The sequence below is a fragment of the Mycteria americana genome, chromosome 6, assembly GCF_035582795.1.
Source record: "Mycteria americana isolate JAX WOST 10 ecotype Jacksonville Zoo and Gardens chromosome 6, USCA_MyAme_1.0, whole genome shotgun sequence".
Lineage (NCBI taxonomy): Eukaryota > Metazoa > Chordata > Aves > Ciconiiformes > Ciconiidae > Mycteria > Mycteria americana.
In genome coordinates this window covers 68509410-68535254 of record NC_134370.1, presented here as the reverse complement: position 1 = coordinate 68535254, position 25845 = coordinate 68509410, and the positions used below count along the sequence as shown (strand labels likewise).

General features: G+C 41.4%; 3 protein-coding genes and 5 non-coding genes across 9 annotated transcripts in view; 7 read left to right on the top strand and 1 right to left on the bottom strand.

Annotated features, from left to right (window-relative positions):
- The first annotated feature begins 1037 nt into the window (after positions 1-1037).
- Positions 1038-5755, top strand: RPL4 (ribosomal protein L4). The gene is made up of 10 exons (XM_075506627.1): positions 1038-1076; positions 1358-1529; positions 2389-2495; positions 2936-3074; positions 3624-3748; positions 4125-4254; positions 4693-4849; positions 5040-5123; positions 5352-5472; positions 5557-5755. Exons 1-10 carry the CDS (start codon positions 1038-1040, stop codon positions 5674-5676), a joined length of 1194 nt encoding a protein of 397 aa, XP_075362742.1. The 3' UTR covers positions 5677-5755.
- LOC142411979 (small nucleolar RNA SNORD16) lies at positions 1192-1292 on the top strand. Its single transcript, XR_012776338.1, has one exon. It is a non-coding gene; the product is annotated as a small nucleolar RNA SNORD16 (small nucleolar RNA).
- Positions 2237-2308, top strand: LOC142411976 (small nucleolar RNA SNORD18). Its single transcript, XR_012776335.1, has one exon. It is a non-coding gene; the product is annotated as a small nucleolar RNA SNORD18 (small nucleolar RNA).
- LOC142411978 (small nucleolar RNA SNORD16) lies at positions 2771-2870 on the top strand. The gene has a single exon (XR_012776337.1). It is a non-coding gene; the product is annotated as a small nucleolar RNA SNORD16 (small nucleolar RNA).
- LOC142411977 (small nucleolar RNA SNORD18) lies at positions 3986-4053 on the top strand. Its single transcript, XR_012776336.1, has one exon. It is a non-coding gene; the product is annotated as a small nucleolar RNA SNORD18 (small nucleolar RNA).
- Positions 4303-4373, top strand: LOC142411988 (small nucleolar RNA SNORD18). The gene has a single exon (XR_012776346.1). It is a non-coding gene; the product is annotated as a small nucleolar RNA SNORD18 (small nucleolar RNA).
- Positions 5756-6050: 295 nt separating the features above from the next.
- SNAPC5 (small nuclear RNA activating complex polypeptide 5) lies at positions 6051-9120 on the top strand. Its single transcript, XM_075506395.1, has 3 exons — positions 6051-6198; positions 6720-6809; positions 7441-9120. Exons 1-3 carry the CDS (start codon positions 6109-6111, stop codon positions 7549-7551), a joined length of 291 nt encoding a protein of 96 aa, XP_075362510.1. The 5' UTR covers positions 6051-6108; the 3' UTR covers positions 7552-9120.
- Positions 9121-10529: 1409 nt separating this feature from the next.
- The window catches only part of MAP2K1 (mitogen-activated protein kinase kinase 1), a 41435-nt gene continuing 26119 nt past the window's right edge, over positions 10530-25845 (bottom strand). For both annotated transcript variants that reach the window (XM_075506393.1, XM_075506394.1), the window contains exons 6-11: positions 18899-19023; positions 15816-16023; positions 15248-15312; positions 13501-13562; positions 12450-12495; positions 10530-11449 (exon numbers count right to left, since the gene is read on the bottom strand). In XM_075506393.1, coding sequence (XP_075362508.1) covers positions 11336-11449; positions 12450-12495; positions 13501-13562; positions 15248-15312; positions 15816-16023; positions 18899-19023 — 620 coding nt within the window. In that variant the 3' untranslated portion in view covers positions 10530-11335. The remainder of the gene's footprint in view (positions 11450-12449; positions 12496-13500; positions 13563-15247; positions 15313-15815; positions 16024-18898; positions 19024-25845) is intronic.

The window sequence follows — 25845 nt, the reverse complement described above, 5'->3', positions numbered from 1 at the left end:
GGAGCCAGGCCCGGCGGGCAGAGCCGTGCCGCGGGCAGCCCGAGGGCTGGAGGCGTAGGGCGGCCGGCTGGCCGCCATTTTGGAGCCGTCAGCCCTCGGCCTGCCGCGTGGAGCCCGTGTGGGGAGGCCGCGCTGGCGGGCGGGCGGGCTGAGGAGGGGCCGGGCCGGGCTGCAGAGGGGGTCGCGGCCGAGGGCTTGGCTTGGTGCGCTGGAAATCGCCTTTTTCTCGGGCTGTGGAGATGGGGCCCGCATCGCCTTGTGGCAGGGCTTTTTTATTTTTCTCACGTATTTTTCTAAAGCAAAACAAAGCTACACGGAAGCTTTTGAGCTCACGTTGAGATAAAAGAACGGTTTCTGTAACACCCATTTTTAATTTTTGTTTTTAACCTTTTTTTTTTTTCTTATTCTGTAACAGTCTTTAAAAGGCCTTGGTCTGAAAACAGGTTGCAAACGAACAACTTTTCTTGCTAATACAATTCAGATTGTAATCTGGTTCCTTCACCCTGGTCAAGTTTGTTCCGTGCTTGTGCTGGAGTCTCTGCGCTAACTCCAGGAGTCAGTGCCTTGCTAGTAACCAGCTAAGAACACAGATAGTACTTTCATTGCTGTTAGTTGGTTAGTTTTGCGTTTGGTAGTGTTTTTAATACCTCCCAAGTGAATTGTGGATGGAAAAGGGGAGGAAGATACTTTGCCTGTATTATTGCCTTGAGTTCTTAGTTTAATGACAAATACAGTATAATACTAGAAGATTCCTTTTTAAAAGGTGCTGTTCAGAGTGGCAAGCTATTATTTGACACGTTTTCCGTTTTTTGAAAGGAAGCTGGTGCTGCAAGCAGTTGAATTCTTCACCTCACAAATTTTGAGGCACCAGGGGTTGTTCAGAGGGCCCAGACTTTACACAAAATTAACTCTGATACTAAGTTTGCTTGCTTGTAGTCATTGTGAGTGTCTAGATTGTGTTAAAGAAGTTGGTTACAGCATTTCAACTGTTAAACGTAATCTAAATAACAAGCTTTCGGTAAACTGCATAATGGTAGATGGGAAGTAGTTTAGAAGTGTCACTAAAGAGCCCGGAGGTTAAATTCTAGATTAATTTTACCCAAGTGACTTGGAAATCTATTGAATTTCAAATCTCAGATATAGTTTTCTGAATGTGGATTGTGCTGTGGAGCAGTTTTAAATGAAAATTATTGCTATGATGATGTAATTTGCGTCTTATCCAGTGTTCAGCGACAGTTGCCTGCTGTCAGTGTGCTGGCGCTGTTGAACTGAAGACTCCTTCATTCTGAGCAATATCTGATGGATTCAAATACTAGCAGTTTACTTTACTTGTGCTTAAGAGTGTTTTCTTTTTCAGGCTTGCGCTCGACCGTTAATATCCGTCTACTCTGAGAAGGGGGAAGCATCAGGCAAAAATGTCACCTTGCCTGCTGTGTTCAAGGCTCCCATTCGCCCTGATGTCGTGAACTTCGTTCACACCAATTTGCGCAAGAACAACAGGCAGCCCTACGCTGTCAGTGAACTTGCAGGTATGGCTAAACCACAAAATGGACAGAACTACTTGTATTAGCCTTCAACTTTAATACAGGTGGGCTAAAATTGAAACAAATTTAGAACTAAAATAAGAGAAGCACTGTTCAGGAGGATTCTGTATAGAAGGGAAGGCAACCCGGTTATTAACAAGCTGATTTTAAATTGTATGAAATACAGTTTTTTATTATTCTGAAGAACAGCAAGGTAGTGTAACAAGTCTTGGACTACTCTGGGGTCTTATCTGAAATGTATATTACTGAAAGTATTGTGGCACCTACGTCCTCAACTGGAATCCATATTCTTTGCAAGAAGAACACAAGATGTCTGACAGTGTATCAGGCAGAAAACAGTGATGAAAAACCGTGCTTTATAATCCCTGCTCTGTGTTGACCACAGGAGACTTCCCTGAGGTATTCGCCAAGAAGAAACCTCTACAAGCGGGCATTGGTTAGAGTTGCCTCAGAAGCTAGTAGGTGCAGACAGTTGCTGCTTCCCAAGAAGCTAGTGCCAAGAACATGCATTTTCAGGTTTATTTCTGATAGTGTTTCACATGAACATTTTAACCCACTAGGAACAGCAGTGCCAATTCAGACCTCCAAAGTGAGGATCGAGCTTAGAAATCAGTATGTTAATGTACTTGCTTCTGACCTAAACAGATCTTTAATACGGTAAGAGTTAATTTAACTGATCAGGATTTGTTTCGCTGGAATGATGAGATTCCACTTCATTGGTCCGTGTTTCTGAAGCACATGATAACAGTGGAAGTTCTGAGTGGCGGTCCTGAATTCTGCCTGTCAGTGACTTTATGCAAATTGCAGTGTTGTCACTCTCTGAATTAAAATCTTTCTGTTCCAGGTCATCAGACCAGTGCCGAATCTTGGGGTACTGGGAGAGCCGTTGCTCGTATTCCTCGAGTACGAGGTGGTGGAACTCACCGCTCTGGCCAGGGTGCCTTTGGAAACGTATCCTTTCGTAGCTGCTGTTTGCATCGGGTGTAAAGCTGAACTCATCAAGCAGAAAAATTATTTTTAAGTATCTAAATGTGAAATGGAATCTTCTACTTGAGGTAATAGCTACCTACAGGGATCTGGACCGCCGAGTTTGAGAAATTTGTAATGCTATTAGAACCTTCTGTATGCAAATTCAGACTTGCCTTAATGAACGGCAGCTTTCATTGATTCTTTTTTTCCCACTGCAAAAGCAGTGGATATCTTGAATCTCGCGATGCATGCCGTCTTGCCGTGATGTCGTAATTTGCGTCTTACTCTGTGCTCAGTGACAGTTGCCTGCTGTCAGTGTGCTGGTGCAGATGGTTGACGAACAATTAACGCTGAGCAAGGATTAGAGAGTCACACTAGAAAAAGAAGCTTCAAAAAGGTGGTTCTTAACTGTCGATGCATAGATGTGTCGCGGAGGCCGCATGTTTGCCCCAACCAAGACGTGGCGACGCTGGCACCGTAGAGTGAATACGACTCAAAAGCGTTACGCCATCTGTTCTGCTCTGGCAGCGTCCGCTCTTCCAGCACTGGTCATGTCTAAAGGTGGGAATTCTGTCTCTGGAAGTGTTTGCCCACAGTTCGACATTGCCTGAGCAGTGTCAGTTACTATGTGATTACTTGAAATGTTTGTCGTGGATAACTAAATTCTCTTCTAAAGAGTTTAAGAGGCAGCCCATTCTTCACTAGGGGGGTATTTTTGTTATGTACGACTTGGGAAGGTACTTTGCAGTTATGCGGTGTTGGAAGTTTGGTGATGCTGAGGTGCTTTGGTGCGCATTGCTGATGTGAATCTCATCCGTGCAGTTTATAGAAACTGAATTTTGAACGGCATGGCAGTTCAGTTTGATTTCTGCTCATAGGAGCCAAAGATCTGCTCAATATTTACTCAGGTACAGGAAGGACTGCCTGAGGCAGACCCACGAGACTCCATTGAAACTTCACTACTGTCGTTATGCCTGAACATTAGATGGGGAATTTAATTTCCACTGTTTATCACGTTGTATCATTTCTGAATACGCAAGGCGATAACCTTGAGAAATTAGTACAGCCAAGATCAGTGGGTGACTTTGTGTCTTGTAAAATCCTTGCTAGGTCACCGCATTGAGGAGATTCCAGAACTTCCTCTGGTTGTTGAGGACAAAGTTGAGAGTTACAAGAAAACCAAGGAAGCTGTTCTCCTCCTTAAGAAGCTTAAAGCTTGGAATGACATCAAAAAGGTGAGTTGTTCTTAAGAGCGAAACCCAGGTGATTCGACTCTGCTGTGGTTACAGGAGGAATTCTGAATAGTTCTGTTTTGATTTCCCTTGAAATCCCTTTCCCCCTAGAAATCCCTTGGTAACAAAAATACAAGAAACTGTAAAAAAGGGTTTAAGCAAAGTCAATTTCTTGCTGTGCTGCTTTACTCTGTGTTTAGTTGTCTTCATTTCGGTGATAGCTTTTTCTTTTTTCACCCTTAAGAATGATGAACTTCTCACTGGTCCGTGTTTCAGATGAGCAGTGATGATTGTGAAGTTCTGACTAAAGCAGCTTTATTGTGTCTTACTAATGGGATTTGGACTGTTCTGAATATTCACAAGTTTCATTTTTATATAGGTTTATGCTTCCCAGCGTATGCGGGCCGGAAAGGGTAAAATGAGGAATCGCCGTCGCATCCAGCGCAGGGGACCCTGCATCATCTACAATGAGGACAATGGTATCATCAGAGCTTTCCGGAATATCCCAGGTAATTTGAACTTGGTAATTTTAGCTTGCTCTTGTGTTGCGAGGCTGCCTAGAATGATGAGATTCCACTTCATTGGTCCGTGTTTCTGAAACACATGATTTCGTGGAAGTTCTGACTTGCTGAAGTAGCTAATATATTCTTTCCAAGAATCTGTTTTGGTGATGGTGAGGATGAGGATGTTTATGACAAACTTTATGGCTGTCACCAACCATAAACTGCATTTGGAGCAGTTAAAAATGAGCCTGTCAAGTGTGTTGCTGGAAAAAGGCCGATTGATATTATTTTCATAAATTTAACATGGTGTATGTAACTCTGTAGTGTAAAAGCTAATAAGGGCACATCTGTTTCTGTGTGCTTTCTGGTCTGTTTCTTTCTTAGTCTGGCATTCCTTGAGTTTAATTACAAATGAAAAGGATTGGTTTGTCTGTCTTGCTGCAGGAATTACTCTTCTTGATGTGAACAAGCTGAACCTGCTGAGACTTGCTCCCGGTGGCCACGTTGGGCGTTTCTGCATTTGGACGGAAAGCGCCTTCCGCAAGCTGGATGATCTGTACGGCACCTGGCGCAAAGCTGCTACGCTGAAGAGCGACTATAAGTAAGCACAGCCAACACACGGACACGGCTGAACGGGGTAAAACAGGCTCGGGAGAACAACCCGTTAGCATCACAGGTTCTTCCATGTGGAGGTGGAAAGGGAATACTGGTGCTTTTTCCAAAATGCCTGTTTTCATTGAACTAGCCGTGGTTTTATTGTCCAACTCAGACTATGAACATTTGTTCCACAGCCTGCCGATGCATAAGATGACCAATACAGACATTGGAAGAATCATGAGAAGCCAGGAAATCCAGAAGGCGCTGCGTGCTCCAAAGTAATAATTTTCATCTAACAAATGCAAAGTGCAGTCTCTTTAGAAATTGCCAAGTGTGAGGCTTTGTAGCGAGGTCGGAAATCTCTCTGCATCGGGATGTCGGGGAGGGCGGGATTCCTGTAGTTTCTGGGTGTAACTAAAAGGAATTACGGTTCCCCAAATTTCAGGGGAAATTTGGCAGAACTTGAATTGTGAAACGAGATGGTGATACGTGTCTGTTCTGTTCAGGAAAAAGATTCGCCGTAGAGTCCTGAAGAAGAATCCACTGAAGAATCTGAGAATCATGATCAAGTTGAACCCGTACGCCAAAACGATGCGACGCAACACCATTCTGCGCCACGCCCGAAATGTGAGTGAGCGCGGAAGCTGGTACTAGATGAAATTGGGTTTAGTACTTCGGATTCTGTGCTGATGATCTTTTTGTCTCTTTCAGCATAAACTTAAGGAAGAGAAGAAGGCAAAGGCCAAGGCCAAGGTCGCGGCCAAGGCCCCTGCTGAGCCCAGGGCAGAGACCGCAGCCAAGACCCCTGCAAAGGCCAAGGCTGAAGCATAAACCCCATGCAGTGCTTCGTCCACTTAAGTTCAGAAAACTGTACCGTGGATTGACAACTAATAAATTCTGTTGGACCAGAGCAATGCTGTCATTTTTCTGAGGTGGTTTTTTTTTTTTTCTGATGCGTGTTTTTGAGCGGCTTTGAAAATGGAAGGGGAAGGAGGCGAGGGGGGCTTTGCCGCCGTTCTTTAACGCCCCCCGGAGCGGGGATTTACCTTTTTCTGACTGAAAATGGTCCCGCGCGGGGCCATGACGGCAAAGGGCCACGCGGTGGCAGCTGCTGCCCGGAAATGTGCAAATGGCGGCGGCGTGACGTCAGGCGGAGGCCTGCCCTCACCGCCGGCTGCGGCGCCTCCGCCCGCGCTGCAGGGGGCGCCCTGCGCGCCGCTTCCCGCCGGCGGGGTCACGAGGGCGGGCGGCGGCGCGCGGAGGATGCTGAGCCGCCTGCAGGAGCTGCGCAAGGAGGAGGAGACGCTGCTGCGCGTGAAGGCGGCGCTGCACGAGCAGCTCACCCGCCTCAAGGTCCGGGGCCGGCCGGGCCCAGCGAGGGGGCGAGCGCCGGGCCCTCAGCGGGCGGCGGCCGCTGCCGGCCCGGTCCCGCCGGGAGCGCGGCGGGGAGGGGGGTGCGGGAGCGCGGCCGTGGGCAGCGGCAGGGCCGGGCCTGCCCCGCGTTTCGGGTCTGCTTTTTGTGTTTTAACGCAACGTAACGCGCTTGAGCTGTGCAGGAGCGGCAGCCCGGCGCCCGGCCGCGGCTCCGAGGGGTCTGGCCTGTTTGCAGCGGCCTCCGTGCCTCTCACACCGCAGCTGTTGCACGAAATAAGCGCTAAGCCCTTTACTGGTGTCCCGCCGAACACGGCCGGTGCTGGGGTCATCGGTGTCCTGCTGCGTATTGAAGCTGAAGAGCGGGGAAACGGGATTTAAAAGCTTTGCTGTTACTGCTGTTGATTATTCCAAAATATTTAACGAAATTTTAAATATTTAATGCTTTAAATAGAGTCCAAGAAATAATGACTGCAAAGGCTTCTGTGTTCCCGTGTCTGCAGGTGGAAGAGCTGGCGCTACAGTCTATGATCAGGTCCAGAGAGGAGAAGGTGACAGTCTCTCCGTCAGCTGTTGGCGAGGAGACTCAACAGGTAAGGGGAGTCCTTGCCTGGTGAAACGCGAGGGACTGGCCTTCCCCTGCGATGGGCCGTGTCAGCGCGAGCAACAGGGAGAGGAGAGCTGTATCGATTTCGGCAGCTGTAGGTGTTCCTGTGGGTGGTTTTCATGTAGGGTTCTTAATGTTGACCCTGTTTATGCTTCTCATTAACTAACTGAAACGCTCAGCTGTAAAATCGGTCTGGTTTGTTGCTGGTTTATGTTTCAAGGGCTTTGCCTTTTCCCATCCCAGAAAGCAGCGTGTTGTTTCCAGGGAGGTTGGGAAATACCTGCTTTATATTGGCGTCGCTTCAGTGCACCATTATTAAGCATTGTGTCTGACACTCTTAACTGTGGCGTGCTGGTTTGGCCAACTGTGAGCATAGGGGTTGGAGGCACAGATATCCTCTGAACTTTTTACCTATTTAGCATGGTCAGCCTGGACTAGTTGAAACTCTTCTATGGAGAACCAGTGCTCGTCAGTGTGATGGGCTCGTGCAGCCAACAGTTCCAGTACCAGATTTCTAAAAGATGCTGTGACTGCACAGTTCTCTTAGTGGTTTGAGAAGCATTCTGTATCGCTGCTGGTCTTGATAATTAGCAAGTTACACTCTTCTATTGTGACAGACTCTTGGGCAGATGGACAATGAGGCTGCTATCAATCAAACTGAATTACACCTAAGTCTTCAAGGTCATGAAGAGGAGGAGGAGGAAGAGGAGGAGGAATCCGATTCTTGAGAGAAAAAAATCAGAGATGGTTTTTAATACAGACTCAGGAATTTCTTCTTCATATAAAATTCACCAACTGGTTTTCATGTTGTCCTGTATATGGATATGAACTGTATGATATGCAAGACTCTTGGAGTCTAGGGAAGTTACACTTGAACATGCGAATGTCACAAGCTTGGCACATCTTGACTTAGATGTTAAAAGAATGAAAATCTGCTGCACAAATATGTAGCGTAATCTGTTCCACATTTAAAACCTAATGTAGCTTACTACATCTTTATACGTGGATGGGAGAAGTCATTAATCAAGTCAGACTAATTTAACATGTATGCTAAAAGCAATAATTTGTCTGTTCTTATTTCCTGATGCTGAAAAATAAAACCAGGCCATGTAGGCTGGTTGCTGAACCAATGATTATATTGTAACCTCATTTGCTTAAACTGGGAATTTTAAGATACGCGGTAAGAAAAGATGTGTCCAGGATTGTCTCCAGGCTTTCAGCTGCTGTGTTCTCAGTTGCACGGAAAACTGGACTTGCGCTCCCTGTAAATGTGATGGCGAAGTAGGTGTTCGTACATTGGGAGAAGCAGGTACTGTACCCTCAGCCTAATTCTGAGGGCAGTAACAAGGTGGCCTCTCTTTGTACCCACTGGTGCTCTTTAGTACTGTCAGTCTGACTGTAACAGTGAAGTATTTTCTACGTCTTGCTCTTTCAGAGTAGCAGCCGATTAGCCTTTTATTTGTCCGTGAATTGTACGGTAAGAATTGGTCCGTGTTACTTGTAATAAGGAACTAATTTTTTTAAATTAGTGTTACTTTTTTTTTCCTCACAGTAACTTCATAAATCAATGTAAGTAAGTCCACCTTCTGCTTTCAAGTGAGCTCCAAGGAGGAGTATGAGAACTTAGTTATAAGAACTTAGTTATAAAATGGAAAGCGATGTGAAGTCCCCTCTAGGATTTCTTTCATGGTACGGTAACGAGCTAGTGCTGCTCTTGTCAGTAGAGAATATGTTCTTTCTCCTCATGGAGTGCAGACACTGTGTGGTGCAGCTGGTCATTTTATCAATTCTTCAATACTTGTTTTAAAGCACAGAAACCCCAATCTGTTAAGCTGATTAAAAACAGACAATAAAAGTAATATTCTAACTCGGCCACTTTGTCAACTGTCTTACTAGGAAAATAGTTATATCCAGGATTGTTCATTGCACAACTAGCGCCTAAAGGTGCTGCTGCTGTCTCTGGCATCACTTGGAGAAAATAGAATAAATCTTCTGAAGTTTGCTTTTAAGAGCAGGAAAGGAAGTTGGAAAAGTGTGCAGTGTCCTGGGTGGGGTCTGAACACATGACTCAACCTGCAATGAGTTCCTGCCACTGGTTGAGGAGAGATTGTTTATTTGGCTCTTAATTTGGTTTGTAGCAATAGAAACTGAATGTTGGAATGTAAATATAGCTTCATCCTGTACTAAAGACTAATTGGTTTTTGAGAATCCTAGGTGTCTTAATGAAGGGGCTTAGAACATGAGTGTAGAAGAGTCAGCAAAGCTTTCCCAAGGCTCACTGGTAAAAAAACCCAAAACATTTGAGCAAAAAATGTTATGGCTTGGAATGTCAAATAATTTTTTGAAAGTATGCGTGTGAAGAGCTGGTTTGCCAGGAGCTCAGTGGCCAGCCTCTCCTCTCTTTCCATGTTACAGCAGGACCATGTGCCACCTTCACTCTGCTTCTGGGCACGTCCCATTCTGGAGGGTTTTATCTCCAAAGGGTAATTTTGACTGTTGAAAAATGTTATTTGTCCCCAGCTCGGTCCATAGTAGTTTTCATGGATACACTTTTCCTGCCGCCTTTTGTGAATGAGTCCCTTGCTTGCTTTTGGATTAAAATAGACCTGTTTATTGCATGTTGCAATAAAGTACTTCACCTGGTGTCCTACTACATAAAACTGTGCTTGCATTGTTCAAATTACTGCTGGCTGTGGAGCAAACAAGTAAAAGGGGATTTAAATCTCTAAAAAGTTGCTGTTCCCATACTGCATATTTCTTTTACCAAATAGTAAAAAGTACTGTTGGGTTTTTTTTGTGTTAGTGTGTATAATTCACATATAAAGCACAGGACAGATTTTAAATTAAATGCTACATCACCTTGTCACTACTACCAACAGTCACAGCCACATGAAGACAGGCTGAAGGAAGCCTTGGATGTGTCAGAGGCACTTGCTGCTGCTGATGATGGGTTGAGGGCTATTCTATCCCTCTCACTGATACTCAATACTGATCCAAGCGGAAGTTCATTTCTAGAATGATTTGGATTCCTTTTGGGAAGGAACTTCAGCCATTTCCATGCCCAAAACATCCTTTCAAGGAGCTGAACTTTTTATAGCACTGCTCAGCCTGGCTGTTAAACACAGCAAGACTTTGTGCTGTGGGCACATAGCAGTACTCACCTCTCCCTGTTCCCTTGTATGGCAACAGCAATTAGCTTGCCAACTAACTGACAGAAGCTGAACTTCTGAAGAAAAATAAGCTGAGGAAATCAGTGTAGTACAATCACCCTTGGTTAATGACAGATGCAGGCAAGCAGGTCTTCCCTCTGCTGGGTGGATCGCTACATTCCTGTGTTTTGTGCCACAATGCTGGTTTGCCCTAGGAAAATGCCTGTCACACCCCACGCAGGGGGTTACAGCACCCAATGGAGCATCGAGTGCTGTACAAGTTGTGTGAGCACTAGACAGACAAACCCTCTGCAGTCAGACTTCCCTCAGACATTCCACAGAAACCTGGTAAACAGGATATTAACACACTGCAATGGCAACTGACTCCAGCCCTGTTTCACACATTGGCGTTTTACGTATGCCATCTTGTACCTCTTGGAACTAAGGATGTTGCATGGCTGTGGAAAAATATATAGAAAAAGGTGTGTAATGCAGCAGTGACTTTGGATTAAGGCTTTGGTTAAGTTTCTTGAGTTTTAAAAAAAAGCTTCAAGAAGTTACTTGATAATATATTTATTAAGAGAATCCATTGCTAAACATCCGAGAGAATAAAACAATAGAGGATCTTCATACACTTTAGACACTAACACAGTTGTCATGAATTTTTAGGTTAAAAGAAAGCAAATTGCCGGGATCTTTGTCTTGATTCTGTAGGACGCTTCCAAGAACTAACTTTTAAAAATCAATTAGAAAGACATACATCACTAAATCCAAGTATGATGATATGTTTTAAAAATAAATATAGAAATATGAACAAGTCTACAATTAGAATATTGCCCTGTACATTCCAAGAAATGCAGAGCTCTTGCCTTCTTCACCTGGAAAGAGAGATCTCTAAACAACAGCAAAATTGGAACCAGTAGGCCTAACTTTCAGGTACAGTTTGGCAGCAGCAAAAGCATGCTCAACAGATACAGTTTTAGAGCATCCCTAACCCTTTTTGCGTGGAAGATTAGGTAAGCATGATTGAAGTACCAACAATTTACAAAGAATCCTGATAAAGTTCAAACAAGCTGGGGGTCAACACCCTCAGTGATATTTTCATTAAGAAAGAATATCCATAATCACTTAAAATCAGCAAGCACTGTAACTTAAACATCTTAACGTTTTGGTCAGTAAACGAATGTAATCCAATACAATACCAATTAGTTTATGACAAAATTTAAAACCATTTGGCACATGCTATAAAGACATTCTTCCTTAAGAGGTGAAATACATGTTTGAACAGGTACAAGCTGAGGAAATAGGACCAAAATAGCATTGTTGTTAACAGATGTACAGTACAGGATTTGCTCTTCCATATTCAGACTCCAGCAGCATGCGTGGGTGTACTCGGTTGGTTAAGGCCTATGGTTGAACAAAGCCACCCCGCAAAATCCACCTCCTCCGCTTCAGATCTCTTAATGAAAGCATGAATCTGAGCAGAGGAGAAGAATATTATTATTCAAGCACTCAATCTGTTAAATAATAATTTTGAATAACATGAAATACAATAAATCCAGTTTTCTTTCAGTATTCAAGCTAGCTGTAAAGTTTGGCAAACCACACAAAGTGACCAGGAGAGCTTTTCTGCAGGATTACCAAAATAACCAGCGTATGAAATGTACACATTGCCAAGCATTCCAGAGGAATACTGCCTACGCAGTGCCTATTACAGAATACTTACACCGCAGTATGCGATAAGGATGTGACTCAGCCACTTGAGATAATGCTCTGGAAAATACCTGCCTGTGCACAGAAAGGCTTTTTGTAATAGAAAGAGTCTGACTGCATTTTGCACCCTTATTGTACAGCAGGATCAGGGCAAGAAAAACTTGATTTTCTGCAGTAGAGCTTAAGTCCTACCATTACACTTCGGGCCATGAAAAGACCCACTGAAACTGATAAGGTCATTTCACACAGAAAAAAAATGCAAGATTTGTTTGTGTGTAGTAGTTCTACAGATTTTGCAAGGCAAAGCTGATGAAAGAGAGAGGGACAAATTTTGCATTTCACAGAAGATGATAAAAGCATATGTAACTAGTCCACAAGGTATGTGGAATTTTGTTCTTTCCTCCTCTTAAAAGTAATCACCTATATACTTTATTATTAACTAATAAACCCAAGAGAGAGAATTCTTTTGCTAATTAATTTAATAGCATTAGGTCATATACTCATTGCAATTATCAAATGACAGACTCCAAAAACCACCGGTTTTGGTCTCCTTGACAGTCCCTGTTCTAGGAGTGCATGAAAACCTGAGGCCCCTTGATCTCTGGATCAGAAAAGCAGCCCCCTCTCAAACTGTTTGAGCTGCTTGTGTCAGGGGCCCCAAACTACAATGTAGGCCATATGCTCTGATCCTGATCTCAGATCAGCTGAGGAACCCAACCTGCATGGAAGAGTGCTCTTAGTTCAAGTTAAGGACTTTCACTTACCATCAGCTGCTTCAAATCAGCTCTCTCAGCAGGATTTTTAATTAAACTAGGGAAACAGAAAGTGTTACACAAGTTACACACAATTATCTTTTAAAATAAAGATCAAGTTATATCATGTTGGTGTACTTCTTTGGGCCCAAGAAGATACCACTCTAGATAAAAGCATTAGGTAACGTAGTGCCTCTCAAAACATAGATCTGGGTCTGTAAGCAATTCCCTTCTGTAGGTTTCACTGGTATAGTTTTAGGTATGAAATCCTGAGTTGTCTGATACTGTTCAGTGGGGACAGAAGTGAGTGTCTATAACCACGCTGGAAAGATCAAACTCCCATTTAAATGAAAGCTCAACAATATGAATCGCTTTATCCCTTAAGTTTCTTTTATCCAAGTCTTTTCAAGCTCAGTATCAAGTTCAGCTATTGTGTTACTGTTCTTCCTTCTGGAAGCAGTAAATATACATACATAGCTTTTAATAAATAAACTAACTTTTCCAACTGTAATGAACTGCCTTCCTTAGCACTGAATATACTGGTTCAGTGCAGGTATCGCTGAACTGCAATTGGAAAAGTAAATAGATGGGAGAATGACTGGTGTGATAAAGATGTTAGTTCAGTGAAGCACTCGGAAGGAAAAAAAGCATCTGGAGCCTGCAAGACTTCTGCATCATATGGAATGGTCACTGCAGAATGCTGTGAAGGATCCTCCTTTAGAAGTGTGTTGTATGATCAGAGTCCATAAGTACTATGCTGTCTTCAGTGCTGAGAAAGTACTAATCTAAGTTGCACACAGAAGCAGAGATCGTATCTTAAAGAGGGGAACATCTCTCAGCTTTGGGGCCCTCTTTGGATGCATCCGCTGTCAAGCTGGTGCCTGTAAAATGCACTTGAGGCACATTAACAGTTGGAGAAAGAGGATTATGCTAATTGAAATTACTCCACATTTGCCATGACCTACAAGTAGGGACTCTAATTGCCAAGTTATTGATACAGTAAGACAGCAGGGTTGATCCCAAATGAGTCCCATTGCAACTTAGCCATAGAGAAAATACTCACCATTTGTTAACAAAATCTTGAAATTCAGAACCAAACACACCATTAGGCAGTTTTGGAGGTGGCTAAAAATAAATTAAAAAAAAAAATCAGCAGTCATTCAGCATAACTAATACCTGATGATGCACAACCTACCCGGAGATCTACCAGTTGTATGTCCTATATCTGGGCAAAGCTGTAAAGCCCTAGCACTACCCAGGCCTTCCTTCAAAGCTGAGCTCTGAAACATGTTAGGCAGACTTCAGCTTCCATGCATATAAATAAAGGACATGCTGTCATATGATTTATAAAAGTAAAGCTGCTGAGTTTGGTACTGACTAGTTTTGGTTATTACTCTCACAGCTGCTGGATTCCAGGTGTTTCAGTAATAAATCAGACCAGAGCCAGTTTCTAAGGCATGGGGTGGTTTTTGTTGTGCTTTTTTTTTCTATCCACACACCTGAATGGGGTTAACACAGCCTTAGCTGTCATTAAAGACGACTCAGAGCAGCTGACAGTAATTAGCACTGTGTTATTCTCCTCACTACTAATCTCCAGTTTGGAGAAGGGAAGATGCCCTGCACATCATTAGTTCCATAATCCTTTTGATCTAAATATTCTGTCCCAGGGAATTAGTTTGTTCAGGTTCTGAATTCAAAAAGAATTCTGATAAAGAAAGAAGAGGTACTATATAAACCTGCATATTATTTTGTTCTCCATGACGTTTGCTATAGGATGAGAGTTAAGTTTTCATTCTTAGACCATGGGTCCTGCAAACACACTTGGGTTACTTGTATGTACAGAGTTGAGACGTGGCCTGCATTCAGTTACTCACTGGTGTACAGACTTTGTTGGATGTAGCAGCTCATGCTGAAGACTGCCTGCGCTACAGCAGAGGTGGCAGAAGACAATCTTGCCAAGTTCTCAACTACTGCAGCTTTTCAGCTTAAACTGACCTCCTCAGGGATGCTACAAGAGCAGGACCATAGTATCTTAAGTAATCCAATGCTAACTCTATTCCAAGAGTTAGTGCTGTCATATCGAAGTGTTACATAATATGCAAATACATTTGTAATGTGAGAGGAGAATTGTGCCTGCAGATGAGGAACAGAAGCAGTTTATCAGTACATGTACAGTAGCATAAGCAATGCTAGTCTTTGCAGGGACCTAGGCACCAACTGTGCTTTTTAAATAGGTGTGTCGGACACTTTTTTATAATTCATTCACCTGGAACAATTATATTATCCAGCTGTTACAAGTGATAGCTAACATGAGCATGCTTTTTTTGTTTGTTTGGAAGGACACAAGCAGTGGAGTCATGTGAATTTCAGTAGCACTGTTGAAAATATTGGAAACAGGCTATCAATTCTAACATACCAATCTCTATTAACTAGCCTTGTAGCCGAACTATTTGAAAGATACAGTATTATAAATGAGGTTGTTCATAAGACTAAAACAAATTAAATTAAAAAAAAAAAAACAGTTTGGTATATGCTTGATCATACTGTTTGCTATTAACTGTCCTAACAGGTTGCATGATCCAGGCTAGAAAACCCATAAACCTACTTAAATGATGCAGAGAAATGAACTAAAATTTTCCTGAGAATAATTTAGAAGTCAAGCCAACACACATAATAATCTGCCTCTCATACTGCAGCAATAAAAGATCAGAAGACCTGGCTTATCCTCACACTAACCCCACACCCCCTCAAATTCTGGAATGCTTTAAAAATTTACAATTGTATTAGTACAAGTGCAAATAGTTGATTACCTCATTGACGATGTAATCAAGAAGTTCAAAGATTGCCATTGGGGGTCTGCTGTCTGGTCCATAGGCTAAGAAGAAATTGTAGAAGTGGAAAAATACAGTGTTACTCTCCTCCCATGGTAAAGGTGTTTTAAGAAGCTAACAGTCATACACTCTATTCTTACATGGCATCCAGTAGATTTGTAGGGGAAAAAAAAAATGAAACAGCAAGAGGGTAATACTTTTATGCAAGGAGACACTGTTTTCAGGTCTGATCCAAACCATTAACCTCTAACTGGGAATCATCCTACTGTACTTGATCAGCATTGCATCTTAGAGAGATGAGCCCCATCAACAGAATGGGATCTTAATGGAGCTCACAAACAGCTCAGTTATCAACAAAAGGATCTTTGGTCCTTGATTCTCAAACTCAGATACCTCCTCATAGTGAGACTGAGCCAGGTGCCCAATATGATCCTGATTTTTTTAAAGTTTAAAGCCACACTATGCAGACCAAGTATCAGGTAAGGACAACCTTTAAGCTGACAGAGAAGGGTATTAGAAAAGAATTTAACAGATTGTTGTAACTTACAGCTCACTGGTCGACCAGGTGTTCTTTGCCTGGGAGAGGTCTCTGTGACTGGAGAATCTCCCTCCACTGGGCAGCCAAACATTAATTCAAGCTCCTTAGAGTCAGGAGGAGGGATTGGGTATCTGCCAATAGCCATTTCTACCAGTGACAACCCCATACTCCATATATCCGATTGCACTGAATAATGAGTTCCCTGTAGTCTTTCCGGCTACAAAAAAAAAGGCAGAGGAGACAGTATTGTAACAAGAAGGGAAAAAAAATTGCATTCTGCAATAGACTGGATAAGATGAAGGATGAAACCCCAACTTATTATTATGACACATTCCAATGAGTGACTTATTGATCTTTTTCTTTAAATATCTCATCTGGAGTTCCATAAGTTCCAAAAACATTGCATACCATCACTGCAAATAACTTTCAGACCCTTTAAAAATGATGCTATTATGTTGCTGGTTTACTACTTTAACATAATATCTAAATGTTACAACTATTAATAACGATGAGATAATTAAAGAACAAGAAAGCAAAACTAATATGGGCAACTGAAGATTCACCTCATTTCCCTGAGAAGCTGTTCTTGGTTTTCTGCTTTGGGAAGGAGAGGGAAGATGACTTTATTGATTCTATATGGGTCCCAAAGTAACTTGGTGCTCTAGGAATAATCTTGTGTTTTGTGACACTTCTCAGCTGATACGATTCTGATAGCTCCCTATAGCAGAAATGCATTTATACAAGGACTATTATATACATGCATACTGCAGTTTTAGATCCATATTCAAATAATTTCTAAATAAACTGTTGAGCTCTATAATCCACTGAAGTGATAATAAAGTGTAACATACAAATTGAACAATGAAGTATTACGCAGGGCACAGACCTTTCCTGGAGGTATAACGATTGGAAAAATACATACAACGTAGGAAGATACACGTGTTCTGCCAGTTTAGCCACTTGCACATTATGGCCCGACAAACAAAAATGCAATAGGCTTACATTTTTTCCTCAGGAAAAAGCGAACTAGAAAGGGACAAACACAAGTTCTGCACAGATTATATACACGTTAATGTAAGTATTACAAAAATGTACACAGGTAAGATAGATTCAGCTCATAATATATTTTGTATTGTTCTTAGGAGACTTGAACACTGGAAAGATATTTAGGTATGGGATTTTTTTGTCAGTTGAATGGTGATTAAAACTGTATCTGGATATCCCAATCACACTGCTCCAAAGATCATCAGTTCTGATCACTGTACCCGTTTTCTGTTTCTGCCTAAAGAACTAAAACATAAGATTGGTCCTTAACTAACTCCTTTTGCTTAGTTTTTGCACTTGCTTTACCAGTACTAAGTTAAATGCTGAAGATAGTTTCTTCAATTTTTAATACATCGATCTATATCACCCTTGGATCCATTTTTACTAAGACTTCAAAGAAAATGCTCACTTTGCTTTTCTGTTCTTTTTTTAAAATCAAGATCATATTTTACAAAAAAGGTGCAGATTCTTGCCTGACTATATGCATATTTTGGGAAAATATATATGATTTGAAACTTATTCTCATAGAATATAAAAACGCAGTATTACTGTAAAGTCTCTTCCCTCTGCTATAATGGCCGATAGTTTTAAGTCAGTTTTGTAACATTCACTGAGATTATATTTGAGCTTTCTCCAGTGTCCCACCTCAGCGAGTTCCAAAGGCATCTGTATAAACTACACAATTGCTAGACAATGGATAAAGATGCCCAAAACCAAAAATACACAGTAGATTTTCATAAAATATAAGTGTAAAGAAGTGAGTGGATGAGAAAAAGCAGGAAACACAGTAGTAGTTATATAAAAATAATTAAAATCTAGAAAATATGTTCAAGTTAAGCATTGTTGATTGTACACACCATCATTTGGTAGAACAGGATGTTTGGCATGTTATAAGTCTCTAGCTGTTATTTGAAAAAGTATGCTAAGGAAGATACTGCAAGAAAAGGTACTTCAGAGACTATCAAGAATAGGAAATAAAATCACCATCATGGCTTGGTCTGTGACATACAGTGACAGAGAGCAAAGCTAAATCTCAGTCTGGTGGAAACAGTAAATTGAGGAAAACTGAAGGCAGGCAGCACTTTGCTCTCATTCTTTCTACTAGAAGAAAAAGGGAAAGCCAGTCATATGTCAAGGGCCCAGAAGAGATGGAGCCGAGAAATTTTTTTTTGCTAATTAGCAACAGCCCCTAGATATATGTGGAAACATAAGCCACAGTTTTATTTCAAGTATGTTACCAATATTAAATGACAAAAAAAGAGAATACTGTCTTTGACTTTGAAATGCAGGTCCCATGCTGAGCAGAAGCAGCGTTATTAGGCTTTTATTCTTTAAGTTCAAGCCCACACAGTTTCAATCCTACAGCAGAATCTCTGAACACTCTGACTGTATGAGTCAATTGGCTGTATGCTGAACAAGGCAAGTACATTAGAATAAAGAGATCCGTTATTTCCATTAACTGCGACTTCCACATAATGCAAAGGGTTCCTCTGAAGAGCAAGTTTCAAGGTATTCCTCATATACGGGAATAAAGAACACCCTGTAAATAGTCTGAGATTAGCTGCTGTGGCCTTGTCCACACTAGCCACTCCTATGCTTTCTCTTGTTGCTGCAGCTGCGTTGGGTTCCCAGGAGCAGTCACAACAAGATTACTAGCGAGGCAGCAGCTTGCCTACATAAGTGACTGCAGCAAAACGCTGGAGTGGGAAGAGACCCACACTTAATAAGGAAAGCAAACTACAAATACTGGGCTTTTTTGGAGACACGTGTATACAAACCCCAAATGCATTAACCTATTGGATTCTGCAACGCAGACACAACTGCATCTCTTTTGAAGTGTTACAAAATCTTCCAAGTTGCTTGGCTTTTGTTGCAACAGTTCTTTCCCCCCATACACAATCTGATATGATACTGGAATATTCCTGGAATGCAGGAAGCGCTGAACTATGAACAGCAGCAGTAACAGTTGGTTTCTTGTTTGATTACTGGCATTGTGATAACTCTACCATAATGGATAGTAAACTCAAAGCTATAAAATCTGTACTTACAGACATGTAGGAGCGTGTGCCAACAAACGAGTTTGCCATAGAATCTATCAGTTGTCCACTGACACCAAAATCACAAAGCTTGATTTCACCTCTAGAGTTTACCAAAATGTTAGATGGTTTAACATCTGGAAAAAAATGAATGGATGATTTATATTTATAATAGTTAAAATGGGAAATCTGACAATGAAAGTAACATGAAAGGTGAGAATTACCGTGTGTCTCCCTTTGTTTCCCTTCTAACATGACACAATTCTATCCCTTCTCTGGGAATACTCAAGAGAAGAGATATGGTTCCCTACCCAGGCCCATTTCACAGGCTCTCTAAATACAGATAAACAAAAAGAAATCTTTTAACTTACAGGTGCAAAAAAGCTGTTAGTTTTAAGTTTTTCTTTCACTCTGCTTCTTGGCTTTCAAATATTAAGTTTAGGCATCTACATCCTCATTGCAATGACTACCGTTCAAGATAAATTTGAAAGTATGTCAGCATAACTCCTCTTTAATTATGTTCTTTTGCCTAGAAATAATCAATAAAGAGGCCCTTCATATTTATTTTACAAAGGTCAATGAACTACAGCAGCCACACCATCATCCCTAACTTAGCCTTCGTATGTACATAAGCATAAATCATCCTATAGCAAAACAGCTCTTGGAGTTTGTTCTTGCTTTTCTGGGTTTTGTTTGGGGTTTTTTTTTGAGGGGGTGGGTGGTCTTGTTGGTTTCATTTGGTTGTTGTTGTTTTTAAAGCTCTGAAAAAATTATTATCCTATTATTGAAATGCTGCATTAAAAATACTTTGAGATTGTTTACCTGTGATAGAATCCCCTCATGATTTTGAATTCATCACTTTTTCTAAATGGAAATTTAGTAAGGGTCACTGGTAGCTAAGCAACTAATAACAGCTATTTGTGAATGCAAAGGTACAGAGAACCATTGTTTAGCATTTCTTTTATAGCTGTAAGAAGTTTTTTTTTACTGTATCTTGCTGTTTAGCTGGTCGTTACCAATGCATTATCAAGGTAAGTAATCAACAGCTCACATTTGCAAAGTAATGCTACAGAAAAAAAGGGTACTATAAATTGGTTTTGAAGAAAGTGATCAGCTCAGCCTATCAGAATTTCACTTTAGACTCTGCTATTCAAGAGCAGATCCAGAAGTCTAGAGTCTGTACTGTATTTTCATTTGCTTTTCACTTTTAAGCACAAATATATTCCAGGTAGCTTTCATTTCAGTGACTAAGGAACTAACCTTAGTTTGTTATGTCAACGGGATGTCACCGGAAAGATGATACTAATGTGACTCCTCGTCACTGGAAAAAAGGTCTCCCTGCAGAAGGTTTTGCCTTGCTGAACAAGATCCATGGAGATTGAAAGTGAAGACAAAACTATATTTTAACTGTTTCTCCTCCCACCCCCCTTTTAAAGAACAAAACAAAGCTTGAATAAAGTTACCTACTTTTGGAATTTGTGGCTACATTTTCTGGTTCCTAACATCACCTTTCTAGGTAACTGAAACTGCCCAGGCACACTGGAAACAGTGTTTTGTGATGATTTGTGTATACACAAGTTCTTCTAGGCTCAGCTACAGGACAGTGAGCCTACAGCTTGTCCGCTTTACTTGGAGCAAGCAGCCGCCTGTAGAAAATCCACAGTGATCCAACACAAACTGCTCCCTGGTCTTAACACAGAGGAAGTCATGCCTGTGTACATCTTCCTTCTACCACAAAGAAGATGATCCCAGCTGCTTTTGCCAGGTACAGTCTTCCTCCTTATGGAGGGGGAAGAATATGGGCACATATTTGTGTGTACTGCTTTTAATTCCCCATCCCTAGGAAAGTAACTGGCTTATAAACTTTGCTCTCCTCAATAGATTTTCCTCCTGTAAGCGCGACAGAGGTACCGGGCAGTTTGTGGAGCTGTTTACCAGGCAGGAAACAGAATGTTACACAGTGGTTAACTCTGAGCAGAGCTTCAGTAATGAGAGATTTTAGAGGCCTTCTGGGCAGACAGCTGAACCTTCTGCAAGTTCTACCTCCTTTGTGCAAGTTTTGACTACTTGTAGGGACCTCACCACAAGTACACCTCACAATGTAAAGGAAAAATCCAGTCTAGGAGCTTGACCTATCAGTTTAAAATTCCAGCAGGAAGAAAAAAAACCAACCAAGACACCACCACACTCAAGCAGATGTTGGTGCAGTAAAGCAGGAGCAGAGATTACAGATTCCCAGCTACACAGGAATCTGCACCTAAAGTTCTGTGTAAAAGCAAGGTGGAAAAAACAATGTTTGCAAAATACGCTGGAAGCACTGCAGAGCCTGAACAAATTCTACATGTGGCCTTTAGATTTGTACTGCTTATCTATGCACATCTACTAGTGCAATTCAGAACAAAGACATAAATCCCCGCTTATCTCTACAGCTCATGAATACTTCATGTTCATAATTAAATGGCAAAAAATAACATTAGCATTCCACTGTCAGTGAACCAAACTACATTCTCTTTATAAGCATCTTACGTGCTCTAGAATCCACCTGGTCTTTTGAAGACTTAACTTTCACCTTCAGTGTTTCTCTAGCTGATAATCCCACACTGTAGCTTTCTTACAATAGCCCAGCAAACCATGCTCCTCACTGGAGTTTTACATAAAGCTTACCTTTCCCTGAGCATTTTCGTTTGCCTCGCAAGTGTGATCAGAGTGTGATGTTTGGAAGGCTGCTGTCTTTCCACCCCTCTACATGTAACACACTATGCTATTTTAACTCCAGAGTGTCTGAGCACTTAAGCAGTTTCTCTGGAAACCGGAGATTTGTATTGCCAAATGGAACAGGAATGCCAAGGCAACCTTCAAAATGTACGCTGTAACTTGCAAGAAACAGACAAATCTAGAAAGGAAGACCAAGTGTGCTACATAAATGAAGTATTTAAGTTTTAAAGAAAATGAAAGGACATTTCATATATCACCCCAGACAACCCAGAAACAGAGCTGTGCAATTCTAGAGAAGTCCTCAGCCAGTCCAGAGGCACGGATACATGACACTGAAAAGGGAGCTAGTTAATACAAAGAAGTTTCCAGGATTTCCAGGATGTCTCATAATCTCTGTAAGATGTATGCCTCCTCTGCCTGAGCCCTGCTCTCCCCACAGGCGCAAACCTAGTTCATTCTGAAAGAAAGGTGGCCCTGGACGTTATCATAACCCCATCAGGCAAGAATTTCTTTTGTACGGAAGTTACCGAGTAGCCAGACACTTGAGAACATATTTGTCTTACAGCACATTATTGGTACCTTCCCATCAATTTCAATTTCCCAAGGCACGATCTCATGAGAACACTCTAGGAACTAACACACTAGAACCGACCATTGACAGCATCCCTGCTGCGTGGTACCTCCTACCCTGGAACTCCTGGCTGCAACTGGAGTTCAGAAATCTTACAAAGCACTTCCTATGCAAGAGGAGACTTTCCAGAGAGAATTACACTCCAGACTGTGCTCAAAAACAACTAAAATTATGTTCTGATTAACTTATAGGATTGTTATCCATCCAGAGACAAAACTCAGCAAAAAAAATGTTTGCGTGTCTTAATAACCTGCAGCAATATACTTTGTAATTAGTTACAAGACATTTCTTTCCTTGTCATTTAGTGCCTTCTGGTATTAGCCACAAAGGTAAATAGGACCATAGAAGTAGCATTTTCTATAACATTCCCTGTTACAAATATCTTTATTTAACAGCATAGGAGATATTATTAAAATATCTACCACAGTCACGCTTGTTGCCCCTTCCTTCTCTGTGCCTGCTTTGTATCCCACCAGTTTGTCTTTCAGAAGTTTTGCAATTTCTATCATGTCTTTTCAGAGAGGACCAAAACAAAGCACGGTGGTCCAGATAAGCTAATGGTCTATAAGATGACTGTATTTTCCATTCCTTCCTTAATAAGCCCTAATGACTTCTTCCTTGAGGTGTCTGCAATGACAAGTGAATACTTTTCCTCAGAGGTCACAGTTAGTCCAGGATACATCTGTGCGTGGAAGCAGTTTAAGCTGAACTTCATGTTGAGCAGCTATCATATTCCATTTGGTGTTTTGCAGTCCTTTACGACTGTCATTACTTCTTGATCAATCCAAGCAAATGCATCACTGATGACTTTCGCTGATTTATTTTTTTATTCTTTTCTTTCAGTTCTGCATTATTATTTGTCTAACAGCAGCCTCTTGCATTCAGAATGCTGCGTGCTAGCTTCTGCTGTTCATTACGGAAAAACTGTTAACATCTTATAGAATCCTTACCCTGGAAGACACTCCTGTGAATTTTTGCCTTACAGTGATGTTGTAAGTCCTTTGTTTTACTGCCCCACAATAATGTCAAAGTCTCAGTTGCACTAACCAACCTCAGCTGCCATCAACTACACCAACATACAGACCTTCACCGCTCTCTGCCCAAAGAGAATACTCAATCTCTTATCTTAAAAATAGCACTTCAATGAGGTTGCGTGGCCCAAGAAAAATAGGTTGTCTTAAACTGCTCTGTATGCACTTAGTCTATTGAACACTTCATCAGAAGACTAAAAGCTAGACAAATAAAGCATTACCTGAAGCTCCTGACAACTTGATTTAAACTGATTTTTCTTCCCCGTATTTATATACAGTGCAACAAAAACAGTGATATGAACACACGGTTTGTAAAATCTACATTAATGGATGAGACTAGTCAAGAAACCAAAAAACAAGCTGGATGCCTATGAGTTTCAAAGGAGGGATCCCATACACAAATTCCTCCCCACCCCAATTTTATTTTGTAGCATTACATTGCATCAAAAAAAAAAAAATCCCCAACCAAAAATACTGAGAATGGTGTGTTTATTTGCTGGGTAGGCAATATAGCTGTTTTGACCTGAAACAGTTCCTTTTTTAAATAAAAAGATATAACCTCACATTTTGCATCTTGCTGTTAGAAGATGTTTTATAGCATTATACTTTTACTTTTCCTGGTAATCTCAATGGGTCAATATTACAAACTTGCTGATACTGCCATGTCACACAAGTAATAAAACATAGTAATGGAATAAATTCCTCCCTGAAAAAGAGTTATCATAAGCCTTGCTCTCTTTAGATTTAAGAAGAAATTTTTTTGGCCTTATGTTGCTATGTACTCATGTTTAGTGAGGACATCTATTCATTTTTAAGTGTCCCACTCTCACCACAACACAAACCCAAAAAATCCTTACTAAACCAAGGCCACCAGTTGCACACATTTTTCCCCAGGGACAGGATGAGTGAGAACAAACAGTACGTGTCAGATGTTGGTCACACCATGTCAGTGCAGTGCTAGATAATCACTGAGGGCAAACTATAGGGGGCTAGAGAAAGTAAACCACAAAAGTCTCCAATTATTACAGCTGTGTCACCAAAATAATGCTGACCCAGTTATACCAGGAGAAATGTGCTTTTACTAGTACTATTTATTTCAGCTGGGATTCAAGAAAGAGGCAGTCTGGAAAAGCGTAACTTTGCCAGAAAAAGCTTCACCTGCACTACAACGGTTTTCCTTGTACAACATATTGCAATTCTTATACTACAGACCTGGCTTCATTTTGGCTTCACTAGGTAGCATCCTTAACCCAGGGCCACACAACTCCAAGAGTTCTTAACACATAAGAAATTTTAAAAGCCTAAGAAAAAAAAGTAGAATTATAACCTAAGAGGCTTTTTTTCTCTTTTTTTACTACAAAAAGGCCAAGCATCTAACATGTCAAATAGCAGAGAAATCAGTACATTTACAATGGTATTCTTGCATTTTGAAGCCACATTTAACATTCAGACATGGATTACCTAAGCATGTTCTGACAATGCTAAACCCTGACACCACTTCAGTCTACATATTTTTCCTGTATTACATTTTTTCCACTTGCCAGTCCCTCCTTAATCACAGAGTACCACACAACAGTACAGCCAGTATACCAGCTGAGCATCAGCCAACCCCCAGAAGAGAACTTCACGCTGCAGGACAGCATCTTGCTCATAAATCTGACATGCAGGACGCTGAACCAGGGCCCTCCTCAACTAAGATGCTAAGCTGTAACAGCTCAGTCTAAGTGTGCCAGCTTCTACGTGAGGTCCAACTTACATATGGGGAGGTCTACAAATAACGCACAAAGGCAACCTGTAAAACAGACAGACTGGTGGACAGTATCAAAGATCGGAGCCAGCAAGTTTGGCTCAGTATGTCAAGAGATGAGCAAGTTTAGCTCCATATATCAAGAGATGGAAACATTGTTCTCACTGGTTTTGCTTTTAGCTGCTAGCACTACCTATGATCAACTTCCAAAATGTCATTTTAGCTCCCACTTTATCAGACATCACACATTTCAATGAGAGTTTCTGCAAAATGCGTACAAGGTCATGTATTCCTGATGTTGTCAGAGCACACAGCATGAAAACTGAGCTGAAAAAATAAAAATCACAATTTGTACATGGAATTTTGCACTGCAGTAACACTGGAAGCAATGACTTCTATTGGTCCATGCACTTAAAGTGTAATCTCTGATGTAGCCAATACTGTGAGGTTAAGCTGCACTTAAACAAGATCAGAAGGGCTTTATTTTGGATTTATCAGATTTACAGATTTTAAAACTGGAGGGGGGGGGGGGGGAAGGCTGTCTCAGCAGCCAGCTGAGCAAGAACCACCTAAAAAAACTTCAAGCAACCAACATGGTAACAACCACTGCTGTGGCTGAATTGAAAACTACAAGATACAATAGTCACTCTTCCAGTATGCCCTAAAATATGGTCATCTCCTTCCCAGGAGTCTCCCTTATATGCTCTGAACAGAGACAAATGACTTTGCAACTATCATCAGAAATCTTTACAGAGTCTGCCTCCAGCCTCCTTTCTCCAGAAGGGAGCTATATTTGATTTAAAAAAAAAAAAAAAAAAAAACACCACACCACAAA

What these genes read in the sequence shown, in the direction of transcription:
- RPL4 (XM_075506627.1), top strand. Translation starts at nt 1,038, where the DNA reads ATGGGAAGTAGTTTAGAAGTGTCACTAAAGAGCCCGGAG. An exon ending in CTTGGAATGACATCAAAAAG is followed by an intron (nt 3,749 to 4,124) that starts GTGAGTTGTTCT and finishes ATTTTTATATAG; the next exon opens with GTTTATGCTTCCCAGCGTAT. An exon ending in ACGCTGAAGAGCGACTATAA is followed by an intron (nt 4,850 to 5,039) that starts GTAAGCACAGCC and finishes TTTGTTCCACAG; the next exon opens with CCTGCCGATGCATAAGATGA.
- SNAPC5 (XM_075506395.1), top strand. Translation starts at nt 6,109, where the DNA reads ATGCTGAGCCGCCTGCAGGAGCTGCGCAAGGAGGAGGAGACGCTGCTG. An exon ending in AGCAGCTCACCCGCCTCAAG is followed by an intron (nt 6,199 to 6,719) that starts GTCCGGGGCCGG and finishes CCGTGTCTGCAG; the next exon opens with GTGGAAGAGCTGGCGCTACA. An exon ending in TTGGCGAGGAGACTCAACAG is followed by an intron (nt 6,810 to 7,440) that starts GTAAGGGGAGTC and finishes CTATTGTGACAG; the next exon opens with ACTCTTGGGCAGATGGACAA.